At 47.4% G+C, this 26,506-nt stretch overlaps 1 protein-coding gene across 1 annotated transcript in view; it reads right to left on the bottom strand.

Annotated features, from left to right (window-relative positions):
* GSR (glutathione-disulfide reductase) overlaps window positions 1-26,272 on the bottom strand; it is a 50,072-nt gene extending 23,800 nt beyond the window's left edge. The window contains exons 1-5 of the mRNA XM_073597657.1: window positions 25,855-26,272; window positions 17,210-17,236; window positions 12,657-12,745; window positions 9,146-9,215; window positions 8,024-8,171 (exon numbers count right to left, since the gene is read on the bottom strand). Coding sequence (XP_073453758.1) covers window positions 8,024-8,171; window positions 9,146-9,215; window positions 12,657-12,745; window positions 17,210-17,236; window positions 25,855-26,244 — 724 coding nt within the window. The 5' untranslated portion in view covers window positions 26,245-26,272. The remainder of the gene's footprint in view (window positions 1-8,023; window positions 8,172-9,145; window positions 9,216-12,656; window positions 12,746-17,209; window positions 17,237-25,854) is intronic.
* Between the last annotated feature and the right edge of the window lie 234 nt (window positions 26,273-26,506).

The following is a 26,506-nucleotide window of genomic DNA, read 5'->3' as shown; positions in this document are numbered from 1 at the left end:
GCACCATAAAGCCGAACTACACCGCATCTGAGCACCACAAACCAAAAACACCATTTAATTCATTTTTAATATTCAAAGCAAACTCTCCCATCCATCCATGTCTCCATGTTTACTTTGCTGAAAAATCACTTTGAAAAACACCCCCCTAGTATTTCTGGCCGTTATCTTGCGTAAGGGCAGAGGATTAATTTATAAATATATAAAGATTGTAGCACTCAAGCCAATAAATCTCAATGATAATTAGAAAACAAGTTAAATCACAGAGCTACAAAAGTCATAAATGTAGAGTCTAATTACAGTGACAATCATAAATATAAATAGTTCAAAACGCGTACATGTTAGCGCTGCACGATTATGGCTAAAATGAGAAGAATAAAGATCACTATTCTCGCGGTGTAACATCATCGTTCACATTATACAAAAAAATTGGGCTAACTTTACTGTTTAGTTTTCTTTTTAATTCATTGAAGTGTATTTTTCCCAAAAGATTGCGTTTGAAAGACCGCTGTGCAAATACAGTGTAACATAAAATTTTGCAACGACCGCCATTTTTTTTTTTAGGGTCTCTGCTAAAAAAAAAAATAAAAAAAAATAAAAAATTTAAGTTGGACTTACTGGTAACTTGTTTTCCAGGAGTCTTTTGGGACATCACCTGAGAGAGTGGCTCCACCCACTACGAAACAGGAGACACCAACTCCACCAAATTTAAAAAGGAGGCTTCTCCCCACAGCTCGTCAGTTGTAGCAGAGTACCTCTGGCCCAAGCTGGAACACATAATCAGAATATGGTTAGTCAAAGTATATATAAACAAGAAAAGGGCAGGTCATTGCTGTCCTGAAAGACTCCTGGAAAACAAGTTACCGGTAAGTCTAACTTGAATTTTCCCTAAACTTCTTTCAGGACAGCACCTGAGAGGATAATCGAGACTTACCAACTAGGGAGGGACAACAGCCTGCAGGACCTTTCTGCCAAATGCCTGATCACTGGCTGACAGAAGATCCCATCTGTATTGACGGACAAACGTTAGATAACTTGACTATGTAGCCGCCTTACAAATTTGATCTGGGGTGGCACCAGCTTTTTCTGCCCATGTAGTGGCCAGAGCTCTAGTAGAGTGCTTGTATTCCTGGCGAGGGAGACAAACCCATCTGGGAATAAGCTTCTGAAATAGCTGATTTTAGCCATCTAGCAATTGACCCCTTTGATGCTTGGCGGCCCTTTCTGTTGCCAGAAAGAAGAAAAAAAAATAGTCCGAAGACCAAAAGTCCCTCATTACTTCCAAGCAATGTAATAAAATCCTTCTTACATCTAAGTTATGGAAAAATTCTCCTTTTTTCCAGAAGGATTTGAACAAAAAGTTAGCAGGATGATTTGAATCGACCTGTTATGAACTGATGCTACTTTTGGCAAAAACCCCAGATCTGTTTTAAGTACAATCCCGTCTGGGTAAATTAACAAAAAGGTTCCTTTACTGATAGAGCGTGTAGTTCACTGATTCTTCTTGCGGACGTAACTGCAACTAAGAATACTGTTTTAAAAGTTAAATTCCTTAACGAGATTGTCTTAATGGTTCAAAAGGATCTTTTGTGAAAGCTTGCAAAACTACTGACAGGTCCCATTTAGGAAAATGTTTAGTAGGAGCTGGTCTGGACCTAGTAAGTGCCTTAAAGAATCTTGTAACCAAAGGAATTAAAGAAATTGGCCTCTCTAGCTATACTCCCAGGGCAGCCACTTGGACTGTAAGTGTCTGTGCCATTTTGTAAAAATTCCAAAACTGACACAATGTCCTCTATGGTTCGGTTTGATGAATGACACAAAAAGTTGTAGACTCTCCAAACTTTAGCGTAAATATCTCTAGTTACTTTTTTTTTTTACCAGCGAGTAAAGTGGATACTAGAGGCTCTGACAATCCTTTGTTCCCTAACAGCTGCTCCTCAGATACCAGGCGGTGAGGCTTAATCTGGCTATATCTGGGTGGTATACTGGGCCTTTAAGTAGTAAGTCCTGTCTGAGCGGAAGCTGCCAGAATGGTTTGACTGTCATTTGTAGAAAGAAGGAAAACCAGGCTATTTTCGGCCAGAACGGAGTGATCAGAATTACTGACACTTTTTCCTTTTGTATTTTCCTTAATACCAGTGGAATTAGCTGAAAAGGGGGGGAAGGCATAGCCCAGATAAAAGTTCCAGGGATGTGCTAAGGCATCTATCACTAGTGAGCCGCTGTCTCTGTGCAGAGAAAAGAAATGAGGGAGCGGAGTGTTTTTTGACGCAAACAAGTCCACTTGTGGACGCTCCCACATCCTGGTGATCAATGAAAATATTTCTGGATTCAAGCTCCATTCTGCTTCCTGAATTTTTCGTCTGCTCAAAAAGTCTGCTACTTCGTTTAGCGTGCCTTTGAGATGCACTGCTGACAGGGAGAGTAAATGATTCTCTGCCCACTCCAGGATTTCCATTGACAGCAATAGAAGAGCCTTGCTCCTTGTGCCCCCCTGTTTGTTCAGGTATGCCAGGGTAGTGGCATTGTCTTATAGAATCTGCACATGGGACCCCTGGAGGTTTGGAGAGAAGGCAGCCAATGCTAGGACAACTGCTTTTAACTCCCTCCAGCTTGAGGACCTTCCTGCTTCGGATCGGGACCAAATTCCCTGTGCTATACTTTGATCCCAGTGGGCCCCCCATCCCCAACTGCTGGTGTCTGTCGTGACTCTTTTTTCTGTCGGGAGACCATAGTAAGCCCTTTGACAAAACTGACTGACTTCACCACCAAAGGGTCCTCTTGACCCTGGTAAGGAGCTTTGCTTTTGCGTCTAAGGTTTCTGGGCTGTGATCCCAAACCTTTAAGAGAAAACTCTGGAGGGGCCTGAAATGGAGCCTCGCCCATTGAATGCTCAGCATTGTCGAAGTTAAGGTTCCCAGGGCTGACATAACCTTTCTGATTGATATCTCCTGGTTTGTTTGTAGCCTGGCTACTACACTGATGACTTTGTTTTTCTTTTCTTCTGGAAGAAAAAAACCTTTGTTCTACAGAATCTATTTGATAACCTAGAAACTGAACTTACTGAGCTGGATTGAAATTAGATTTTTGAAGGTTCTCAATCTAGCCCAAGGCTTCCAAATGACTACGGGCCTTGGCCAGGTCTACCTGCAATTTTTCTCTGGAAGGGGCAAAGAAGAGGTGGTCGTCCAGATAAGGGATAACTGCAATTCCTTGCAGATGGATAGGAGCAAGAGCTTCCTCCATTATTTTTGTAAAAATTTGTGGGGCGGATGAAAGACCAAAAGGGAGGGCCTTGAAATATAGATGCACCCTGAGGTACTTTTGAGACTGAGAGGCTATAGGCACATGCAGGTACGCATCTCTTCGGTCGATTGATGCCATGAAGCATCCCTTGTTTAAGAGATTTCTGACCGAAAAAATTGAGTCCATGCGGAATCTCCTGTATCGGACTGACCTGTTTAAAAGTTTTAAGTTGAGAATGAGACGAAAGCTTCCCAACGGTTTCTTTATCAGGAAAATATGGGAATAAAAACTCCGATAATGTTCCTCTGGAGATACCTGAATCACAACTCCCTGTTGCATCAGATCCCCCCCAACAGGTTCTTCATGGCTAGGGTCTTTGTTGTGTCCCTTGGCAGGTTTCTTACAAATTATCTTTCAGGAGGAAGATCCGAAAGCTCTATTTTGTATCCCTGGGCCAGCATGTCTAGAATAAATGGGTTTTGTCATGCTTGACCAGTGAGGAAGGAATTTCTTTTTAATCAGCTGTCCTATCTAGAACTAAATCTAGATCAGGACCGAATAAGAGATGCTGCGTCTGCTGGCCAGGTCTTCAGCCATAGGGCTCTCCTGGCTGAATTAGTAAAGGCCGCGGATCTTGCTGACATCCTTATTGATTCTGCAGATGCATCAGAAATGTAAGCCACAGCTGCTGCTAGGGTTGAAAAAGAATCAAGTATCTCCTGCTTGGATGAATCTGCTATAATGTGGGCTTTTGCTGATTTAGCCAGAACTCCATGTTTCTAGAAACGCAGGTAGCAGCCATAGCCAGTTTGAGGTTGCCCATGATGGATTGCCAAGCCTTTTAAGCTGTTGATCCATCCTTTTGTCCATGGGATCTTTTAATAGTCCCATATCTTCAAATGCCAAGTCGGTCAGTCGGGAAACTTGGGAAAATACCATGTCCAATTTAGGAACTTTGTTCCAAAGCACCTCTGGGTCTTGAACTGGAAGCGTCTTTTATGCGCTCTTGGGAAAAAATGTTTTTTCTATGGATCCGCCCATTCCTTTTTGATGGCTTCAGAGATTACTGAATGCACAGGGAAAGTGCGACTTTTTGTTTCACTAAGCCCTGCGTGCATTCGGTCATGCAGCGATAATTCTCTCTTTTGTTCACCTAAACCCAATGTTGCATAGACTGCTTTCAACAGACTGCCTACTTGTTCTAAGGTCAGTTTGTATCTTGAAGGTGCATCTTCTGCCCCTTCCTCCTCCTCTTCCCTGGAGTGAGGGGGAATTCTCCCCTTGGGTAGGAGGACCAGCTTCAGCCTCCACAGCTGGGATTAATTGTGAGCCCTGAGAGGATCCTGAGGTAGTTGGCGGACTCAGTGATGGTGTTGTAAGAGAAGAGCGAAAATATTGGATAGTAGCATCTAGCTCTTTCTTAACTGTGGCTATTAAATCGCTGCATGCAGAAGAAGCTTCTTCCTTAACTAAAGAGTCAATGCAAATTTGACACAAAGTCTTCTTCCAACCCTCAGGTAACTTCGTTTTACATGGGACATCTCTTTTTGATCGTTGGATCAGAGCTCTTAGCCTGACAAAAAAAACAACAAATAAGAACACCAGAGCATCCCAGTGAGTCAAACCTGCCTCCTAACAGGCTCACCACAGGTGCACAGGTAGTACAACAGCCAACTCCCTGTGCCCAGACAGGCCCCGGCCACCAGGGGAAAAAAAAAAAAAATGGAAAGGGAGAGAGGGACACCACAGAATACAGGGTATACAGGGTAGACCCCCCCATACCCCTTTACCTGGGCCTTGCTGGTGCCTGTCCCACTAGCCGCTGCCACAGAGTCCATCATGGTGCTGCGTTGTTTGTGGCTTAGCATGCCAGTTCCGGAGTCCATCATTGCCGCTGCGCTGGACCGGAGCATAGGCACCAGGACCGCTCCCTTCCCTCTCCCCCTGCGCAATTTCAGGAGGAAATGACACTGCGCCTGTTCCCCGGTGCCTCCCCTTGCTGGATACGTCATTTCCAGCCGGCTGAGTCTCTACTCTGCCACCAAAGAAATGGCGGCGGCCTGTAGCGCCAGACATGCTGCGGAACCCCGCGAACGGATGCCGCCGCCTAGGGGCAGCCCCAGAAACAGTCGAGCTCTCTCTGAGCTGAAGAGGAAGAAGGAGCCCACTTACCAGCTACCCTTGGTGCGGCGTGGGAGGGGCGGACTCTCCGGAGGCAAAAAAGGTATGGTGGGGTAGGCAGTCTGGCCTCTCAGGACAGCACCTAAGAGACCCCGACTCCCACTAGGTGTTACCTTACCTGAGGAAACACAAAAACTGATGAGCTGTGGGGAGAAGCTTCCTTTTAAAATTCGGTGGAGTTAGTGTTTCCTGAAAGACGTTTAGGGAAACATATCTAATGTTTGGAGGTTCTAACTAAATTTTCTAGCAGCAGAAAATACTGATTTTAAGTTGAAAGGAACAAGTATCAAAAAAAGGTTTAGTCTAAGTGGTTAAACTGACCTCATTAAGGCTTGGTTCACACCAGTGCGCTGTGCAACCTCGCATGTGATTCTCACCACACTGCTGTGCAGATCACATTTGATGTCTGTGCGATGTGAATTCAGCCATACAGATTGTCACACGCAGCAGTTCGCATAAGGCAGTGTGAACTGCCTTGCGAGCCAGGTGCGATGCGGGAACCCACAGTGGATTTGCAGCATTCCTACATCGCACCTAAGTGAACTGAGCCCATTCCTTTGATCTAAAAGAACTAAAGCCCCTTTCACATTTGTGCCACCTGAAAGTCGCGCGATTTTGCCGTGACTTGATGCAATGCCTGTGTAATGTTGAGGTCTATGGACCTCAAGTCGCATCAAAGTCAGAACAAAGTAGTGCAGGGACTACTTTGAAGTCCCACAGATATGAATGGTACTATTGAAAATCATGGGGTACGACTTGTCATGCGACTTTGACGTCCAAAGTCGCACAAGTGTGAAAGGGGCCTAAAGGATACTTTGTTTATACTTATCTCCCAGCGCTGAAAATGTTGATAAACATACGCCGGCTTTTTTTTTTCAGAGCTCTGAGTGAGTAGAGAATTGTTCTGCACTTACATGAATGAATCATGTAAATTCTGAATAGAGATCGGGAGGGGGGTTAAATCAAGCCCACAATATTTTAATGATTAATCGTGCAGTTCTAGTACATGTAGCACCAAAAATAGTCCAAATGGATGAACAAATAAAAAATTATAATGCCACCAGTCCAGTGAAAAAGTGTACAGCAGTGGTATCCAAACGAATAAACCGCCACCGTCAAGTGAATTGCGAACTCACCAGAAATAATGGTTGCTGTTACAGCAGCATAGATGCCTTAAAACACATGTGGAAATCCCTCTGGAAACGATGCAGTGGATCACCCCCCACAGATTGCTCTGACCAGAGTCCAGCTGAGAATAAATAAGCTCACCTATATAAGAGGTAAGCCAACTTTCAGTACCCACCAGCACTCTATCCCGGCCCTGCACCCACCATACTCTGATAATGACTAGCTGGTCTACAAGAAAAGGCCCAGGACCTTTGCACCCCCTGATACTCTAGAACCAAAATGGACGGGAACTCCAGGGGTGGAAGGAACCCAGGGGGACTGGGGAAGGAGAATTAATCTGTGCAGTGGTACAGGGAAAATAAAAAACGAGCAGCTGGAGCATTAGAAGCTTGGGATTATCCTGTGAGCCTAAAGGGATATCCTCTAAAATCGGGAAAGCAAGAGATGCAAACTACCCACAAAATTCCCCAGGGTTCCAGCTCCTCATTTGTCAAAGTGGGGGCACACCTTTATGCAGTACTATTAGAACTCTTGGCTGCTCTCTGACTTTATGACCTATGGGCTGTCTGAGAATCAGGCTATGAGGGCCAGAAGGCACCTACTGCAGAATTAGATGCAGGAGAAGGATGAAACTCAGCCAACCTCTCCCTAGACCTCCTATGTCAAGGAAGGAGTACACTCTGGCCTATGGCACTCCTGATCACAGTAACAAGCGTAGGAACAAATAGACAACATCCCGAGGTGGATTCTCTTTTTGAAAATGGCATCAGCATCCCAGCACCTTAACCAGAGTGCTCTAAGCACCTGTACTGGCACCAAACACATGCGGGACACAAGTTTAGATGCATAAGGCTCCGGACATCTGTTCCACACCCTCAATTGAAAAGAGGGTATAATGGAGACAGCAGGCTGATCTTCCAAATGCAAGATGGCCCACACTGTATCAATAAAGTTCAAAATGTCCACCCCCCTGAACACTAGCAAAAATAGAGACATGCTGGACAGAGGAGGGGTTATCCTTGGGCTGGCCTACACTTTTTTGTTTGAGTCCAAACCTCCTGTAGGTGAAAGTATAATCCTTATATTAGACTTTCTGTGTCCCTCGATGAACGAAGAGGAAAGTATTTTTCCTTTTTTGTTTCCCTTTTACTTCCTGAACGGTTGACATAATCAATAACAAACACTGGGGCAGGAAGTGAGGGGAAATCTTCAAAGGAGGCACAGCAATATTAGGTACAGAGCAGATATTATCAAGTATTTAGCATACTGGAATAAACAAAAGGGATAGGCAAAGTGTTTGTGAATTTTGTGTATTTTCAACATTAGAGGCAAGATTGCTCTATTAAAAAAAGGACTTCTAAAACATCTCCAATAACTGGGCAAACTTTCATAGGAATGCTAAATAAAGTGTGATCACAATCAGGACTATATTTTGACTGGCTATCTTGATCACTGAATATGGTGTACATACCTGGTACTTCTTCATCTGTTGGCATCGAAGGTTTGCCTCCTGTGGCAACGAGAATGTGAGGGGCTGTGTACTTCAGGCCATTTACTTCTAGTGTTGGCTCTGGGTCAGATGTAAATGTTGCATAACCTCGAATTATCTCTATTTGAGCCTGTGCCACAGACAGAAAACACTGGGTTAACTTTTAGCCAAGTCCTTATGCATGATCACCTCAAGGACTATACACCAGAGACATAACATTATAGACAATCCACAAGAGGAATAGGTAAATGTATGTACTTCATGTTCTGCCTGGCAAAGATCAATATATTGTAACTGCATACAGTGTTATATAACAGATCAACAGCAAGAAGATTTTTTCAGGAACAGCCTGTTTCGCACCACACAGGAACTTCGGGAGGGAGTGTCCAGGAGGGTCCCACACCAGCTCTCCTCAATCACAGCTTCTTCACAGCAGCTATGAAGTCCATTTTTGCAATAGTTCTGTTTACAATAAATTCTACCAATACTTTTTTTTTGACAGGGCATTTACAACAACAGGGACACAGACCCTTTTCCACTGGACCCAAAACTAAACTTAAAATTTTCCCTGGAGCATTTACCCTTGGGCCTCATTCACACGGCCATACCGATCCGTACACCCGTGATGAAGGCTCGTGTTCACCCCTGCAAGATTCATGGGTGTTCTGTACAGACCCACAGGAGCAGCCCATTCAAATCAATGTTTAGCAGCTGGCTGCATGTATCTCTAAGAGCATCCTGGAGTCTAGATGCTGGACCGATGCATGAATTGGTATGCAGCCTGTATGCATCCTGATTCATGCATCAGACCTGCATGAACATGCTTGGAGATATGTGCAGGCCCATGCAGCTGTCTGTCTGTCATTACTTTGAACAGGTTGCCTACACTGGTTTGCACGGAATACCTGTGCATCCCACATGAGTGAGGATGGCCCTTCACGAAGGTGTTTAATTTGGCATGTCCATGTGACAGGGCATTGCAGTTTAGAATTGGAATTTTTGATTTAAAATCTGGAGTTGAAATTTATAGTCTAAAAGTACTACAGTTCAGAAGAAAATATTACTACCAGTACTTGACCAGCTAAGTGTCTGAAGGAAACATACCTTGTTAAGATTATTTTGGTAGATGTCATTGAGGCGGCTTACGTAGGCATCTCGTTTGTCTTTAATAACCCTAAGAAAAAAAAAAAAGTATGTAACATGACTATTAACATCACTATCTAACACAAGTAAACCCAGATATAATAAAAAAAAAACTAAATTAAAAAAGCACAGTGTCTATTTTTACTTCCATTTCTATTAATTTCTTGCATAAAAAAATCAATCAATTTACTGACTACATATTTAGTATTAAATATCAGTTACGGGCAGAGGCTATAGTTGAACCAACGAATGGTTTATTATATTTTTCTTGAACAGAGACTTGCACATTTGAAGTAGTCATACTGTCCTTGTTGGTTTTCTAATCAATTCTTATCATATGGAGCACAGCTGGAGGCATGGGAACATTCATTCTGTAGCAGGAGAGAGGTCTCAAGCTGCACAAAAAACAGTTGGGAACTATGACCCAGAGATCTCACAAAGTAAATAAGAAGCCACTGTATGGCTTAGTCCACCAATAATTCAAATATGACTTTAAGCTTACCTAAACTTTCTAAAGCTGGGCAACAGTGGCGGCTGGTGCTCAATTTTCTTGGGAGGGGGGGGTTGGGGCAGCCGGCCAGCCAACTAACCAACGGCCACCCCCAGCACCCCCCCCCCCCCGTAGCTCGATCGCCACATCGATCGCCCACCTCAGGCTCTAATCATGTGCTTCGAATCCATGCGTCCAGTGCCCTGCATGTAGATTAGGAGCCAGCACAAAAGGCCCATCACCTGTTATTAAACTTTCCAATGTCAAAGTCTTGAGTGTCAACGAGGTTCTGGTAGTTGACATCACAAAGTCATTTGGCCAGGAGTTACCTGTATTTCAGGATAGTTTCCATCTTATGCACTTGGAACTTTAGTCAGAAAATTAAAACGGAGTTCCACCCAAAAGTGGAACTTCCACTTTAAGGCCTCCTCCCAACTCCTGTTTGTGAAATTGAGCTTTTGGGGAGGAGGGGGGCAGGTACCCGATTTTGACAGGTACCTGCTCCCACTTCCGTTCCGGACGCCTAGGCGATCGGAAGCGGAAGCTCTCCCTCCGGAAGTCTTCTGGGACACGACAGGTCATAGGAGACTTCGGGACCAGTCACAGTGCAGTGGGCACCCAGCTGTGAGGCCACAAGCTGTCAGAGCCAGGTGCCCATAGTAGAGATGCCAGGGCCACCAGGGGAGGACATGGGGAGAACACAGAGTGAGTGAGTTCACTGGTGGATCGTGGGACAGGCCAGTGTCTGTTAAAAGTCAGCAGCTACACTTTTTAAAGCTGCTGTCATTTTTAATAAACAAAAATATGACTGGAACTCCGCTTTAAGTCCTGCTTCATGCTGGCCCCTTTCGCAGACATAGCTATGTTCCAAAAATCAGAGCCATTAGAGACCGATCTGCTGGCAGCCTTAAGATTTACTGTTGCTCAGAGTCTCTGAGCTTCAGCAAAATGGAAAGAAATAGGAGCAATGCTGGAGGCAATTTAGAGCACACACAAATTTTGGTAGCGTAATTATTAATGTGGAATGTATTGTCCTTGCTAAAGAACATTTTTGTATCAAGTTGCTATGGGTGAAGTTCTGCTTTAGGGGAAGGTGAGGGGGCTGGGGAGGAAAATACTGTGAGTGGGAGATGAGGGACGTGCTATGAGCAAGGGAGATTAGTTGTGAAGAAGAGATGCATTGTGAACAGGGGATTAAATTGCTAGGGAGGGGGAACTTTGTAAATGGAAGGGATGGGGGGGTTGGCCAAAGAGTTATACACTGATCGAAGGTTGGGGGGTAGGGGAGTGATGTGCTGTGAGCAAGAGGTGAAGTGATGAAGGAAAAAAAAAAAATCTGCGACTGGAGGGTGAGTTGGGTGGTCGGAAAGTGGGATGCACTGCGACTGGGGGGGGGGGGGGGGGATTAACTAGGTTAGTAGAATGCACGATTAGTGGGGGGGGGAGTGGCTGCTCAGAAGATTGCACCGTGGGCATGGACTCTGGTGACCAGATGATACACTATGAGAACGGGTCACGTGTCTGGGGCACTTTATTATTTGGGAAGTGGGTGAGAAGGTTGTGCTGTGACTAAGAGATGAGGTGGCCGAAGGGGGATGCTTTACAACTTGCCAGAACTAAAGTTACCACTCACACTTCTTTCCACAAGCTGCTCTGGTCACCTCATGGCAGATAGCAAATCACAATGCTCTGTCCCGACTCAGACTCCTTTCACAAGCCTACTATCTGTTTTTTCTCGCCTACCTACTATCAAAAGCCCAATCTCATGTTTATCTCTTCCTTTCACTCCCCCTGAAGTTTTAATAACTACCATCTGTCCCTCTTTGTCCATTCTACCATTTGTTCCTATTCTAATCCCAAGTACCCGCCACTAGCTCTTCTCCAGTGTTCTGCATTCTCTGTGCAGAAGAGATCAGTGCGGAGCAGTTAAAGTGGATGTAAACGCCATTCATGAAAGTTGAACCAAGCACATATATATGTTGTGTTTACTTGTCTCTCTTCAAAGCTCTAAGTGTCTTTTCTCTCTGGTGCTTTGTTCCTCTGTTATCAGCAGAGTCACTTTTGACAAGTTCTCCGACACATGAGATAACATAAGCTGTAAATTCGTGTTGGGGAGGGAGCTTAGAGGGAGATAAACAGGGAGCTTGTCTATTCAGAATACAGTTCCTTCATTCCTCTGCCTATATCTGTCTTTCCTCCAATCAACTCTCACATAGTGTAAGTCCAGTATCCCCACCCACCCCTGCTGAAAGAGGAAGAAAGATTTTTAACACGATCTGCACTTTCCAAAGAGTGTAGAAAGGGGAAGACAGCAGATATACATGTAAAAAACTTAGGTAGGGGGATTTGTTTTATCTCTGTGTATCATCTGAGGCTGTTCACTTCACTGGGTATATGTGAGGGTTTACAACCACTTTAACTGATCTACTACATCTGTACACCCATTGGCCTTTACACCTGCTCCTTGTGGGAAATTGTCAAGGTCACCATAGACAGGTAGAACACCAAAGAAAAATTCTTAGGAAAAGAATGTTAGAAAGTTTGTTCATTTTTCTAATCATGAATGGGTCAAATCTACATTGGTTTTCAACTGCAATGACCAGACAATTTGAAAAAGTTTCCTTGAACGAATACATTTCACTGGTATATGTTTTCTGTTCAGTAAAGTCCATTCATTCCTAAATCACATTTTAAAAATAAGGAGGGTCAGTTTGTAGCTTGAAGATAATAATTTTTTTTTTATTTATGCCAGACAATACATAAAAAATACAAAAGGGAAGAAAACAGAGGTTACACAACACTGTTCATGTCAAACATTGGCGATACATTTCAGTTAAATATGTAAGCAGAACAAACATGCTATTTATAATATCAATAGTAGAAGAATTATTAGCAGGTAGACATCACTATTTTAACACTCAAAGCAGATTAGAAGCACTTTTATTCATCATTCTATGCATATTGCCAATATCACATACTTACTTCCAGGTAAATTTTGCATTGGAAACCTGAAATCCATAGTCTTCATGATCATGTATGTACTCTGAGTGAATGGCAGCATTCCACATTATCTGTTGGTTAGGCATAATATTCTTAGTAGGACTTATTATTATTGGCTGGGTAATTTGTTAATTATAAACTAATAATAATAATAAAATTCATGATCTATGGGGCACACATAAACAGAAACAAAAATTTGAAATTTTTTGCTAATGTTCAAAAGGTTTAATGCAAAAGTATACTTAGGGACTGCTATATTAGGAACAATGGCTTGTTATTATAAATAGGTAAACCAGCAGGATCTACATGACGCCATCAAGTCAGCATGGATCAAAATCCTTAAAATGGTTGTAGATCCTCACATATACCCATTGAAGTGACTGGCCTTAGGTGATAAACAGAGATTAAACAAATTTCTCTACATAAGTTGTACCTGTTTATCTGCAGTCCTCTCTTCATCCATTCAAAGTAAAGAATTTATCAAGCTTGTCTGAGCTATCATAAGGGGGGGGGGGGGGCAGACAGCTGAAATGATACACTGGGAGAAGAGCTCTGAGAGCTGATTGGAGGGAAGAGATACCCCATCCCTCCACACAGCACACAGGAACAGAGCTGAGGCTGTCAGTCTGCTGGAGCTCCCTCCCTTGTCACCACTTTTCTCTAATGCCCTGTACACACGGTCGGACTTTGTTCGGACATTCCGACAACAAAATCCTAGGATTTTTTTCCGACGGATGTTGGCTCAAACTTGTCTTGCATACACACGGTCACACAAAGTTGTCGGAAAATCCGATCATTCTGAACGCGGTGACGTAAAACACGTACGTCGGGACTATAAACGGGGCAGTGGCCAATAGCTTTCATCTCTTTATTCATTCTGAGCATGCGTGGCACTTTGTGTGTCGGATTTGTGTACACACGGTCGGAATTTCCGACAACAAGGTCCTATCACACATTTTCCGCCGGAAAATCCGACCGTGTGTACGGGGCATTAGTGTTAGGAAAAGCAAAGTGATTCATGCTGATAGCAAAAGAACAAAGCAGCAGACAAAAACAACAGTGCTCTGGACTGAGACAAGTACACAGTATAGAGAGAGATATGCTTTATTCATATTTCATGTCTGAGGTTTACAACCACTTTAAGGAACATTTCTAGCAAACTGCTGAATCAATGCCATGAAAATTCAGGTTGTTCTGAATAAGGCATCACACCAGATCAAGCAAATACAGTGGTGTGATGTATAACATCAAAGTACACAACCAATGCTACGTCTCTAAGGCTCTGTTCACACTAGTTCAATTCCAGGTGCGATTTGAGTTGCACAGAATTACATGACAATGGAAATTGAATTGTTTTCAGTGGCGCCCATTCACATGAATGTGACTCAGCACAGAGCGACTTTGGAAAAGGTTTAAAGGATACCTTTGTATTAAGTGCCAGTTCACACAGGGGCGACTTGTCAGGCGACCTAGCCGCCTGACAAGTCGCCTCCCGTTCTGTACAATGGAACCGTTCTAACAGGAGCGACGCAAGTCGCTCCGACTTAGAAAAAGGTTCCTGTAATACTTTGGGGGCGACTTGCATTGACTTCTGTACAGAAGTCGTTTTGCAAGTCGCCGTGGCAGTCGTGTGCAGCCCCTGTGTGAACCGGGGCTAAGAGAAATATGTAAACTGTCACTGCTCTATATAAAGAAATACTTGCAGATTGAAAAACCAACTTCAGTGCTTTCCTCTGTCACTGACCTGAATAAGTATGTAAATTAGAATTCTGGAGTAAAGTCAGCAATCTGATCTGTATTTTTGCTCTAGGCCAGAAAGTATTGAAGCCACTGGATCAGCATGACTACCAGCCTACGTGTACTCTCAGTATAGGTTTTCTTTAAAGGGACACTAAAGGTTCGGTTTTTTTTTTTTTTTAAATAACAAACATATCATACTTACCTCCACTGTACAGCTCGTTTTGCACAGAGTGGCTTCAAACACCATCTTCTGGGGTCCCTGGGCGGCTCTCTCGGCTCCTCCCCACATCACATAACCCCCTAGGAGAAGCGCTCTCCTGGGGGTGTTACCATGCGGGCGAGCTTCCAAGTCCAGCATTCCGCGTCCATAGACGTCAAATGCAGGGCTCAGCCCGCCCCCTGGCTGCCACGTCATTGGATTTGATTGACAGCAGTGGGAGCCAATGGCTGCACTGCTATCAATCTATCCAATCAAAAACCGAGAACCCCCTGCAGAGAGCAAGCGCATCCCCGTGGGACAAGTTCGGGGGTTCAGGTAAGTAAAACGGGGGGGGGGGGGGGGGGGGGGGGGCCGGTCATGGACAGGTGTTTTTTCACTTTCATGCATAGGATGTATGAAGGTGAAAAAACACGAACCTTTAGTGTCCCTTTAAGCAGTCATACTATCCTCTATATATTTTACTGGATCATTGTTATGACATAGTGGTTTTATATGACCAGAGTGAGGCAGGCCATAGACAGTGCACATTTATTTCCTACAACCACGGGTTGCAGGAAAGAAATTAGCATCATTCCCCCATCAACACAGACAGTGCTTACAGGGGAATTTCTCCTGCCAAGACATACAATGATTAATGCTAGCAGCTATAGCAGCCGCTAGTGATAAGCGAAAGTAAAATCTGGCAGGCTGGTTGCACCCAAGTTGATCGATCAATCAACTTGGTACATTCAGCCTGCCCATACATGGTTCGAAAAAAAACACATACAGTACATACACACACTAGATAGATAAAGACCACAAGATTATTTCAACAACTTTCATTAGCATTAGTTGTGAAATAGGAAATGGAGATAATAGGGAAGAATTTCAGCTTAGTTTACATTGTGGTCCTGCAGTATCCTAGGCGGGACCAACTGCCACCAAACACAATCTGCTTGGAGTCTTTATGTGTTCTCTTCTGGTTTCCCTTAGGTTGCATTCACACCTGAGCGTTTCAAAGTCGCACAGTTTTACAGCGTTTTTTGCCGCGTTTTTGTTCAGGTCACCAATAAAAGGCAGAAAAATGTCTAATCTGCCCCAAAGAAGCTCATGTTGTTTTTTGAGCTTAAGATGTTTTTCAGGAGTTTTGCTTCAGGTGACAAAACGCTCAGATGTGAACAGGTGCCATTGAAATGAATGGCATTTTGCTTTTTGGGCATTTTTCAGGCGTTTTATGAGCTGAAAACACTCAGGTGTGAATGCAGCTTTAATGTTTAGAAATATACTTTAGGTTAACTTGCTCCAGCTCAGATTGATCCCAGAATGCTTATGCATATATGTTTATATTAACTTCAGAAAGAGTATTGCGGACTTGTATAGATGACAAATGCATCTTGTGTTTGAGATGTTTCAGAGTTCCTTCACATTTGTGTTTAATCTACCTAAAGGTGTTTTTTACATTGACTCGTACGAGTAGAAAAGCATGGACGGCACAGTGGTGTAGTGGATAGCACTTTTGCCTAAGCAGTAAGAAGGGTCACTGGTTTGAATCCCAACCACAACACTACCTGCCTGGAGTTTGCATGTTCTCCCTGTGTCTGCGTGGGTTTCCTCCAGGTACTCCGGTTTCCTCCCACACTTCAAAGACATGCTGGTAGGTTAATTAGATCATGTCTAAATTGTCCCTAATATGTATGAATGCGAGTTAGGGACCTTAGATTGTAAGCTCCTTGAGGGTAGGGACTGATGTGAATGTACAATGTATATGTAAAGCGCTGCGTAAATTGATGGCGCTATATAAGTACCTGAAATAAATAAATAAATAAAAGCAGTTCTGCTGCAAACAAAAACCTATTTACACAAGCAGTTAGTGACTTTTCCCATTTGTCATTTTTTATACTGTAATTTCTAATATCACCCAGCAATAGCAAATTGTAAGGCCAGCAAAACGCACCTTCTCAGATTATAGTTATAGAGGAGGCCTAGCTACCTTGCTGGTCTGAGCTTAAAAAGGGGCCTGGCTATCTTGTTTCCTTGGACTTATAAGAGGCCTAGCTATCTTGCTGGCCTTAGCTTATAAGGGGCATAGCTATCTTGCTGGTCTGAACTTATTAGGAGCTTGGCTATCTTGCTGTCCTGAATTTATATGAGGCCTAGCTATCTTGCTGACCTCAACCTACTATATAGAAGGGGCCCAGCTATCTTGCTGGCCTGAATTAAGAAGGGGCCCGGCTATCTTGCTGGCCTGAATTAAGAAGGGGCCCGGCTATCTTGCTGGCCTGAATAATAGGCCTAGCTATGAATCTGGCTTGAACTTAATAATGGGCCTAGTTATAAAGCTAGCCTGAACTTATAAGGGACATGGTTATCTTGTTGCCCTAAATTTATAAAGGGCCTAGCTATCTTGCCGACTTAAAACTTTCAGTAGGCAAGGTCTAGTTATCTTGCTGGTCTGAATTCATAAGGGACCTCGCTATCTTGCTGGTCTGAAATTACAAAAGCACCTGTCTATCTTGCTAATCTGAACTTGCATAGAACAGCAATAGCCCAATGTGTGCAGGAATACATACAAATATGTGAAAATATATAGGTTTACCTTTTTTGGAACACAGCCAACATTGACCTAAAAAAAAAAAAAAAAAAAAATGAAAGTTAGCCATGTTTAGAACAAGACCATGATACCAACCAGTTGAATAAACTCTTCACTTTGCTATAACATAAAGAGGTTGTAAACCCACTTTTTTTCCTACAATAAAACACAGGTTTATACTTACCTGCTACGTTTTGCACAGAGCCGCCCTTAAATTCCTCTTCTGGGGTCCCCTCTCCGCGCTGTCTGCTCCTCCTCTTCTGTGAGCACCCTAATAGCAAGCTGCTCACTATTGGGGCACTCACATGGGAACGCCCCCGAGCTGGAATGTGTGTGCACATTGACACACACACACACAGTGTGTCCCCCCATCTCCTCCCTGGTTTTGACTGACAGCAGCAGGAGCCAATGGCTCCCACTGCTATCAGCAAAGCCTGTGAGACCAGGAAGAGGAGAGAAGAGATGCAGCAGACGGGCACAGTGTTGGATTGAGATTGGGTTCAGGAGTTTAGAGGAGGCTGAGGGGAGCTTCTATTGAAAGTTTTTTTTTTTTTCAGCTTAAAGCAGAAAATGCATTAAAGGTAAAAAAAAAAAAAAAAAAAAAAAAAAAAATCATTGTGCCTTTAGAACCACTTTAATAGCAGTGCTTGAGAAGTTGGAGCAATTTTTTTTTTTAACTGCTGTATAATTTCAACTTTCTCAGCCATGATATTTATATTCATTCTATTGGTTCCAAAACGCAGACATCGTGGCCGCCGGGCACGTGCATCGGCTCCTTAGGGACGCGACAGGGCGCGCATGCCCCCTGTACTTCTTATAGCGCCCGCCGTACAGCTACGGCGATTTGCGCAGGAGTGCCATTCTGCCGCCGTCATTCGACGGCTGGCAGTCAGCAAGCGATTAAAGGAGTTGTAAAGGCAGAAGGTTTTTTATCTTAATGCATTAAGATGTGTGCAGCAGCCTCCCCAGCACTCCCTAATACTTACCTGTCCACGAGTCCCTCAGCTGTCCGGGACTCTCCCTCCTGATTGGCTGTGATACAGCAGGGATGCCATTAGCTCCTGCGGCTGTCAAAGTCAATTAGCCAACCAGCAGAGAGAGGGGGTGGGGCCAAATGGTAGCTCTGTGTCTGAATTAACTCACGGAGCTGCAGCTTGGCTCAGGTGCCCCCATAGCAAGCTGCTTGCTGTGGGGGCATTAAACAGAAGGGAGGGGCCCAGAGCAACAAAGAGGCACCCGAGAAGAGGAGGATCCAGGCTGCCCAGTACAGTGGTTTTGCACAGAGCAGCATGGATCCTCCTTTTCTCGGGTGCCTCTTTGCTGCTCCTGGCTCCTCCATTCTGTCTAGTGCCCCCACAGCAATCAGCTTGCTATGGGGGAACCCGAGCCAGATAAATATAACATTTTTGTTATTTATTTTATTTTTTAAAACGAGACTTAATTACTTTAGGACCTTATGTATACTGGATGTTTTTGGAGGTTTTTACAGCAGCTGTTTTTGACTTTAGAAGTTTTTTTCTACAGTCAATAAACTCTCCAGCATGTTATCCTATGCATACAATCCACGCACACATCAGCTGTGATCAACTGTTTTTGGTAGGGGCGTCTTTTCGCTGTAAAAAAAACCCCAAAACTAGTGGGTTCTGAGAGGATTTTTTCTACTGTACAAAAACGCTGATAAACGCTCAAAAACGCGGATCACCGGCATTTTTTAACGTTTTTATCCCTTACTAATAGCAGAGTTGGTTTCTGTCTAAAAAACGCTATTGCAAAAATGCTCAGAAACTCACCACAAAGCTACTGGCATTTTTAGAACGTCCAGCGTGCATGAGGCCTAAGGGTTCATGCATATATTTGTACATCGTAAATTTGTGTAAAAATGTGTACAGGTGTGCACCAGTATGCGTACATGTGTTTATCCACTTCAGCTCCGGAAGGTTTTACCCCCTTCATGACGAGGCCATTTTTTTGCTATTTAGCACTTTAACTGGTAATTGTGCGGTAATGCAATGCTGTACCCAAACAAAATGTATATCTTTTTTTTTTTCTCACACAAATAGAGCTTTCTCTTGGTGAGATTTGATCACCACTGGGTTTTTTCTTAGAGCCCTTGCACACTGGGGCGGTTTGCAGGCGCTATTGCGCTATACCGCTCCTTTGCCGCTCCTGCCCATTGAAATCAATGAGACGGCGCGGCTATACCGCCGGCAAAGCGCCTCTGCAGAGGCGCTTTGCGGTGGTATTTAACCCTTTCTCGGCCGCTAGCGGGGGGTAAAACCGCCCCGCTAGCGGCCACATACCGCCGGTAAAACGCCGCTAATAATAGCGGCGTTTTACCGCCGACGCCGCCCCCCGCCCCAGTGTGCAAGGGCTCTTATATAAACAAAAAAGAACAAACATTTAAGAAAAAAAAAACAAATATTTTTACTTTCTGCTATAAAACATATCCACTAAAAAATCTATTTTATTCATAAATGTTGGCAAAAATATATTCTGCTACATGTCTTCGGCAAAAAAAAATTCCCAATAAGTGTATATCGATTGGTTAGTGTCTACAAATTATAGTAAATATATTGGATTTTTTATTTATTTATTTTATTATACTACTAATGGTGGTGATCAGCGACTTATAATGGGATGGTGATGTGTGGTGGGAAATCTGACACAAACTGCCACCGACATCACCAGACATTATGACGTTATTACAGTGATCAGTGATAATACTATACACTGTCACTGTACTAATGACACAGGCTTGGAAGGGGTTAACATCTAGGGTGATCAAGGGGTTAAAATGTATGCCTAACAATGTGTAATGTGTTTTGATTTTTACTAAAGATCTCTTTATTTCTTATCTCTGCTTTGCAGGGATAAGAAAAAGAGGGATCATTCCCTCTGTACAGAGCCCTGTGTTGATTGTCAATACAGGGCTCTGGGCTGATATTGGACACAGCCAATCACCAGGTCCCGGCCCGTGAATCATTGGCCAGGATCTGATGACAGACTCCCACTGTGTACAATCACGGCGGGTGTTGGCAGGGGGAGGGGCGCACATGCGCACGCCCTAAACCCAGAAATGAGCACTGAGGTACCAGTCCACAGACAGCCCGTGAGTATGGTATTTTAAATGAGGAATTTTTTTTTAGAAAGAACAGCAAACGCATGTAAGTTATATTATCTGTTCTATGAAAAAAAAAAAAAAAAATCAGACTTTAAAGTGACACTAAACACTATCCTTATCCTCCAAAAATAATTTACTACTGAATGGCCCTGCAATCTGTGTTTCATTCGATCATTTCTTACTATGTCTACCTCTATGTAACCAGAGATAACCTCAGGTGTGTTTCGGTACTAGTCTGAACCCGGCTAAGTTATCCTGCCAGGAAGCTGTCACTGTGCCAAACAAACGGTTGAGGCATTTCCTGGCACGCGGCTGTGTGTATACAAGTGTAGATTGGTATCCAGACACGCCTAAACTTTTCCTTACTTGTAATGTCCTCCAGGACGGGGACGATTCTGGGCTATCTGATCTGGGGGTGCAGGAAAAAAGGAATTGGCCATAATGCCAACACTGTGTGTGTCACTGACAGTCTGTCACAGTATGATAGAGATGCAGGGAGCTAGTATTCCCCGTTCACTTCACATACTTCTGTACCACAATTCATGACCTGGAAGTAATGTCTGGTAGTGCAGAGGGGGTGCAGGAATGAACAGGGAACACCAGTAGGTATGAGGCTGGTTATTAGGTATATAAGAATCTGTGCCCCCCCTCACATCAATTGTCACCACCAGAGTAACCCCTTACATCAATTGTCACCATCAGAGTACCGCCTTACATCAATTGTCACCACCAGAGTAACCCCTTACATCAATTGTCACCACCAGAGTACCGCCTTACATCAATTGTCACCACCAGAGTACCGCCTTACATCAATTGTCACCACCAGAGTACCGCCTTACATCAATTGTCACCATCAGAGTACCGCCTTACATCAATTGTCACCACCAGAGTACCGCCTTACATCAATTGTCACCATCAGAGTACCGCCTTACATCAATTGTCACCACCAGAGTACCGCCTTACATCAATTGTCACCATCAGAGTACCGCCTTACATCAATTGTCACCACCAGAGTACCGCCTTACATCAATTGTCACCACCAGAGTACCGCCTTACATCAATTGTCACCATCAGAGTACCGCCTTACATCAATTGTCACCACCAGAGTACCGCCTTACATCAATTGTCACCACCAGAGTACCGCCTTACATCAATTGTCACCATCAGAGTACCGCCTTACATCAATTGTCACCATCAGAGTACCGCCTTACATCAATTGTCACCATCAGAGTACCGCCTTACATCAATTGTCACCATCAGAGTACCGCCTTACATCAATTGTCACCATCAGAGTACCGCCTTACATCAATTGTCGCCATCAGAGTACCGCCTTACATCAATTATCGACATCAGAGTACCGCCTTACATCAATTATCGACATCAGAGTACCGCCTTACATCAATTGTCACCATCAGAGTACCGCCTTACATCAATTGTCACCATCAGAGTACCGCCTTACATCAATAGTCACCATCAGAGTACCGCCTTACATCAATAGTCACCATCAGAGTACCGCCTTACATCAATAGTCACCATCAGAGTACCGCCTTACATCAATTATCGCCATCAGAGTACCGCCTTACATCAATTATCGACATCAGAGTACCCCCTTACATCAATTATCGACATCAGAGTACCCCCTTACATCAATTATCGACATCAGAGTACCCCCTTACATCAACTGTTGCCATGAGAGTACCCCCTTACATCAACTGTTATCAGAGTGCCCCCCTACATCATATATTTCAATCAGAGTGCTCCCCTACATCAACCATCCCATCAGAGTGCTCCCTTACATCAATTGCCCCCCAGCAGAGCTCAGACTCACACAGGTGCCCCCCCCCCGCCCCAGCAGAGCTAATACTCACACAGGTGCCCCCCCGCAGAAGTCAGGCTTACACAGGTGCCCGCCCCCCCGCCCCAGCAGAGCTAATACTCACACAGGTGCCCCCCCGCAGAGCTCAGGCTCACACAGGTGCCCCCCCAGCAACCCCCATACTCACACAGGTGCCCCCCAGCAGCCCCCATACTCACACAGGTGCCCCCCAGCAGCCCCCATACTCACACAGGTGCCCCCCAGCAGCCCCCATACTCACACAGGTGCCCCCCAGCAACCCTCATACTCACACAGGTGCCCCCCAGCAGCCCTCATACTCACACAGGTGCCCCCCCCCTCCAGTAGAGCTAATACTCACACAGGTGCCCCCCCAGCAGCCCCCATACTCACACAGGTGCCCCCCAGCAGCCCCCATACTCACACAGGTGCCCCCCCCTCCAGCAGCCCTCATACTCACACAGGTGCCCCCCAGCAGCCCCCATACTCACACAGGTGCCCCCCCCCCAGCAGCCCCCATACTCACACAGGTGCCCCCCCCCCAGCAGCCCTCATACTCACACAGGTGCCCCCCCCCTCCAGCAGCCCTCATACTCACACAGGTGCCCCCCCCCTCCAGCAGCCCTCATACTCACACAGGTGCCCCCCCTCCAGCAGCCCTCATACTCACACAGGTGCCCCCCCTCCAGCAGCCCTCATACTCACACAGGTGCCCCCCCTCCAGCAGCCCTCATACTCACACAGGTGCCCCCCCTCCAGCAGCCCTCATACTCACACAGGTGCCCCCCCTCCAGCAGCCCTCATACTCACACAGGTGCCCCCCCTCCAGCAGCCCTCATACTCACACAGGTGCCCCCCCTCCAGCAGCCCTCATACTCACACAGGTGCCCCCCCTCCAGCAGCCCTCATACTCACACAGGTGCCCCCCCCCCCCCAGCCCTCATACTCACACAGGTGCCCCCCCCCAGCAGCCCCCATACTCACACAGGTGCCCCCCCCCCCCAGCAGCCCCCATACTCACACAGGTGCCCCCCAGCAGCCCCCATACTCACACAGGTGCCCCCCAGCAGCCCCCATACTCACACAGGTGCCCCCCCCCAGCAGCCCCCATACTCACACAGGTGCCCCCCCCCAGCAGCCCCCATACTCACACAGGTGCCCCCCCCAGCAGCCCCCATACTCACACAGGTGCCCCCCCCCAGCAGCCCCCATACTCACACAGGTGCCCCCCCCCAGCAGCCCCCATACTCACACAGGTGCCCCCCCCCAGCAGCCCCCATACTCACACAGGTGCCCCCCCCCAGCAGCCCCCATACTCACACAGGTGCCCCCCCCAGCAGCCCCCATACTCACACAGGTGCCCCCCCCCCCAGCAGCCCCCATACTCACACAGGTGCCCCCCCCCCTCCACCAGAGCTCATACTCACACAGGTGCCCCCCAGCAGCCCTCATATTCACACAGGTGCCCCCCCCCCCCCCCAGCAGCCCTCATACTCACACAGGTGCCCCCCCCCAGCAGCCCTCATACTCACACAGGTGCCCCCCCCCCAGCAGCCCTCATACTCACACAGGTGCCCCCCCCCCAGCAGCCCTCATACTCACACAGGTGCCCCCCCCCTCCAGCAGAGCTCATACTCACACAGGTGCCCCCCAGCAGCCCTCATACTCACACAGGTGCCCCCCCCCCAGCAGCCCTCATACTCACACAGGTGCCCCCCCCCCCCAGCAGAGCTCATACTCACACAGGTGCCCCCCCCCCCCAGCAGAGCTCATACTCACACAGGTGCCCCCCCTCCAGCAGCCCTCATACTCACACAGGTGCCCCCCCTCCAGCAGCCCTCATACTCACACAGGTGCCCCCCCTCCAGCAGCCCTCATACTCACACAGGTGCCCCCCCTCCAGCAGCCCTCATACTCACACAGGTGCCCCCCCTCCAGCAGCCCTCATACTCACACAGGTGCCCCCCCTCCAGCAGCCCTCATACTCACACAGGTGCCCCCCCTCCAGCAGCCCTCATACTCACACAGGTGCCCCCCCTCCAGCAGCCCTCATACTCACACAGGTGCCCCCCCTCCAGCAGCCCTCATACTCACACAGGTGCCCCCCCTCCAGCAGCCCTCATACTCACACAGGTGCCCCCCCTCCAGCAGCCCTCATACTCACACAGGTGCCCCCCCCCAGCAGCCCTCATACTCACACAGGTGCCCCCCCCTCCAGCAGCGCTCATACTCACACAGGTGCCCCCCCCTCCAGCAGCGCTCATACTCACACAGGTGCCCCCCCTCCAGCAGCCCTCATACTCACACAGGTGCCCCCCCTCCAGCAGCCCTCATACTCACACAGGTGCCCCCCCTCCAGCAGCCCTCATACTCACACAGGTGCCCCCCCTCCAGCAGCCCTCATACTCACACAGGTGCCCCCCCTCCAGCAGCCCTCATACTCACACAGGTGCCCCCCCTCCAGCAGCCCTCATACTCACACAGGTGCCCCCCCTCCAGCAGCCCTCATACTCACACAGGTGCCCCCCCTCCAGCAGCCCTCATACTCACACAGGTGCCCCCCCCCCAGCAGCCCTCATACTCACACAGGTGCCCCCCCCCCAGCAGCCCTCATACTCACACAGGTGCCCCCCCCCCAGCAGCCCTCATACTCACACAGGTGCCCCCCCCCCCAGCAGCCCTCATACTCACACAGGTGCCCCCCCCCCAGCAGCCCTCATACTCACACAGGTGCCCCCCCCCAGCAGCCCTCATACTCACACAGGTGCCCCCCCCCAGCAGCCCTCATACTCACACAGGTGCCCCCCCCCCCAGCAGCCCTCATACTCACACAGGTGCCCCCCCCCCAGCAGCCCTCATACTCACACAGGTGCCCCCCCCCCAGCAGCCCTCATACTCACACAGGTGCCCCCCCCCCAGCAGCCCTCATACTCACACAGGTGCCCCCCCCCCAGCAGCCCTCATACTCACACAGGTGCCCCCCCCCCAGCAGCCCTCATACTCACACAGGTGCCCCCCCCCCAGCAGCCCTCATACTCACACAGGTGCCCCCCCCCAGCAGCCCTCATACTCACACAGGTGCCCCCCCCCCAGCAGCCCTCATACTCACACAGGTGCCCCCCCCCCCCAGCAGCCCTCATACTCACACAGGTGCCCCCCCCCCAGCAGCCCTCATACTCACACAGGTGCCCCCCCCCCAGCAGCCCTCATACTCACACAGGTGCCCCCCCCCCCAGCAGCCCTCATACTCACACAGGTGCCCCCCCCCCAGCAGCCCTCATACTCACACAGGTGCCCCCCCCCCAGCAGCCCTCATACTCACACAGGTGCCCCCCCCCCCCCCAGCAGCCCTCATACTCACACAGGTGCCCCCCCCCCAGCAGCCCTCATACTCACACAGGTGCCCCCCCCCCCTCCAGCAGATCTAATACTCACACAGGTGCCCCCCTCCAGCAGAGCTCATACTCACACAGGTGCCCCCCAGCAGCCCTCATACTCACACAGGTGCCCCCCCCTCCAGCAGCCCTCATACTCACACAGGTGCCCCCCAGCAGCCCTCATACTCACACAGGTGCCCCCCCCTCCAGCAGCCCTCATACTCACACAGGTGCCCCCCAGCAGCCCTCATACTCACACAGGTGCCCCCCAGCAGCCCTCATACTCACACAGGTGCCCCCCAGCAGCCCTCATACTCACACAGGTGCCCCCCAGCTTGCTGCTCTCCACCACGACCACCCTGGCCCCCAGCTCAGCCGCCCTCCGGGCACTGGCCAGTCCTCCGGAGCCTCCCCCGATCACCACATAATCATAGGAGCAGTGCGGCCGCCTCTTCGGGTGACTCCCGGACACCAGCCCGGTGTCCTGGGCAGTAGCGGACATGGTGATGGTCCTACGGAGGTGTGATGGGTGACAGGCCCCCGGGTAGTGATCGGTGCGGAGTGTAGTGAAGAATGGGGGTGACGATGTAGCGGTGTACAGTGACCGGATAAGGTGCCTGCTCCCCGGGGACGGGACGTGTAGTAGAAGTGCTGCTGTACGGAGGCCTCGGCTCGGGATATTCAATGCCATAACGCGGAAGTCCAACATATACTGGGTGTCAGTGATGGGAGGAGGGAGACTCTGCTTAGTCACACTGAGTAGGAGCTGGAGACAGGACCTCACTGACCTGGGAGAACCTCCGAGTCATGCTGATACTCCATCATCTGCATTAACCACTTCACCCCTCTTACCTTATCTTCTTTTGTGGATATAACTCCACATACTAAAACTTTCATACAGTGCCTTGACAAACTAGTCATACCCCTTGAAATTTTGTTACAACCAAAAACATAAATGTATTTTATTGGGA

This window comes from Aquarana catesbeiana, linkage group LG01, assembly GCF_042186555.1.
Source record: "Aquarana catesbeiana isolate 2022-GZ linkage group LG01, ASM4218655v1, whole genome shotgun sequence".
Lineage (NCBI taxonomy): Eukaryota > Metazoa > Chordata > Amphibia > Anura > Ranidae > Aquarana > Aquarana catesbeiana.
The sequence above is the reverse complement of the archived record's forward strand: the minus strand, read 5'-3'. Positions and strand labels throughout refer to the sequence as shown.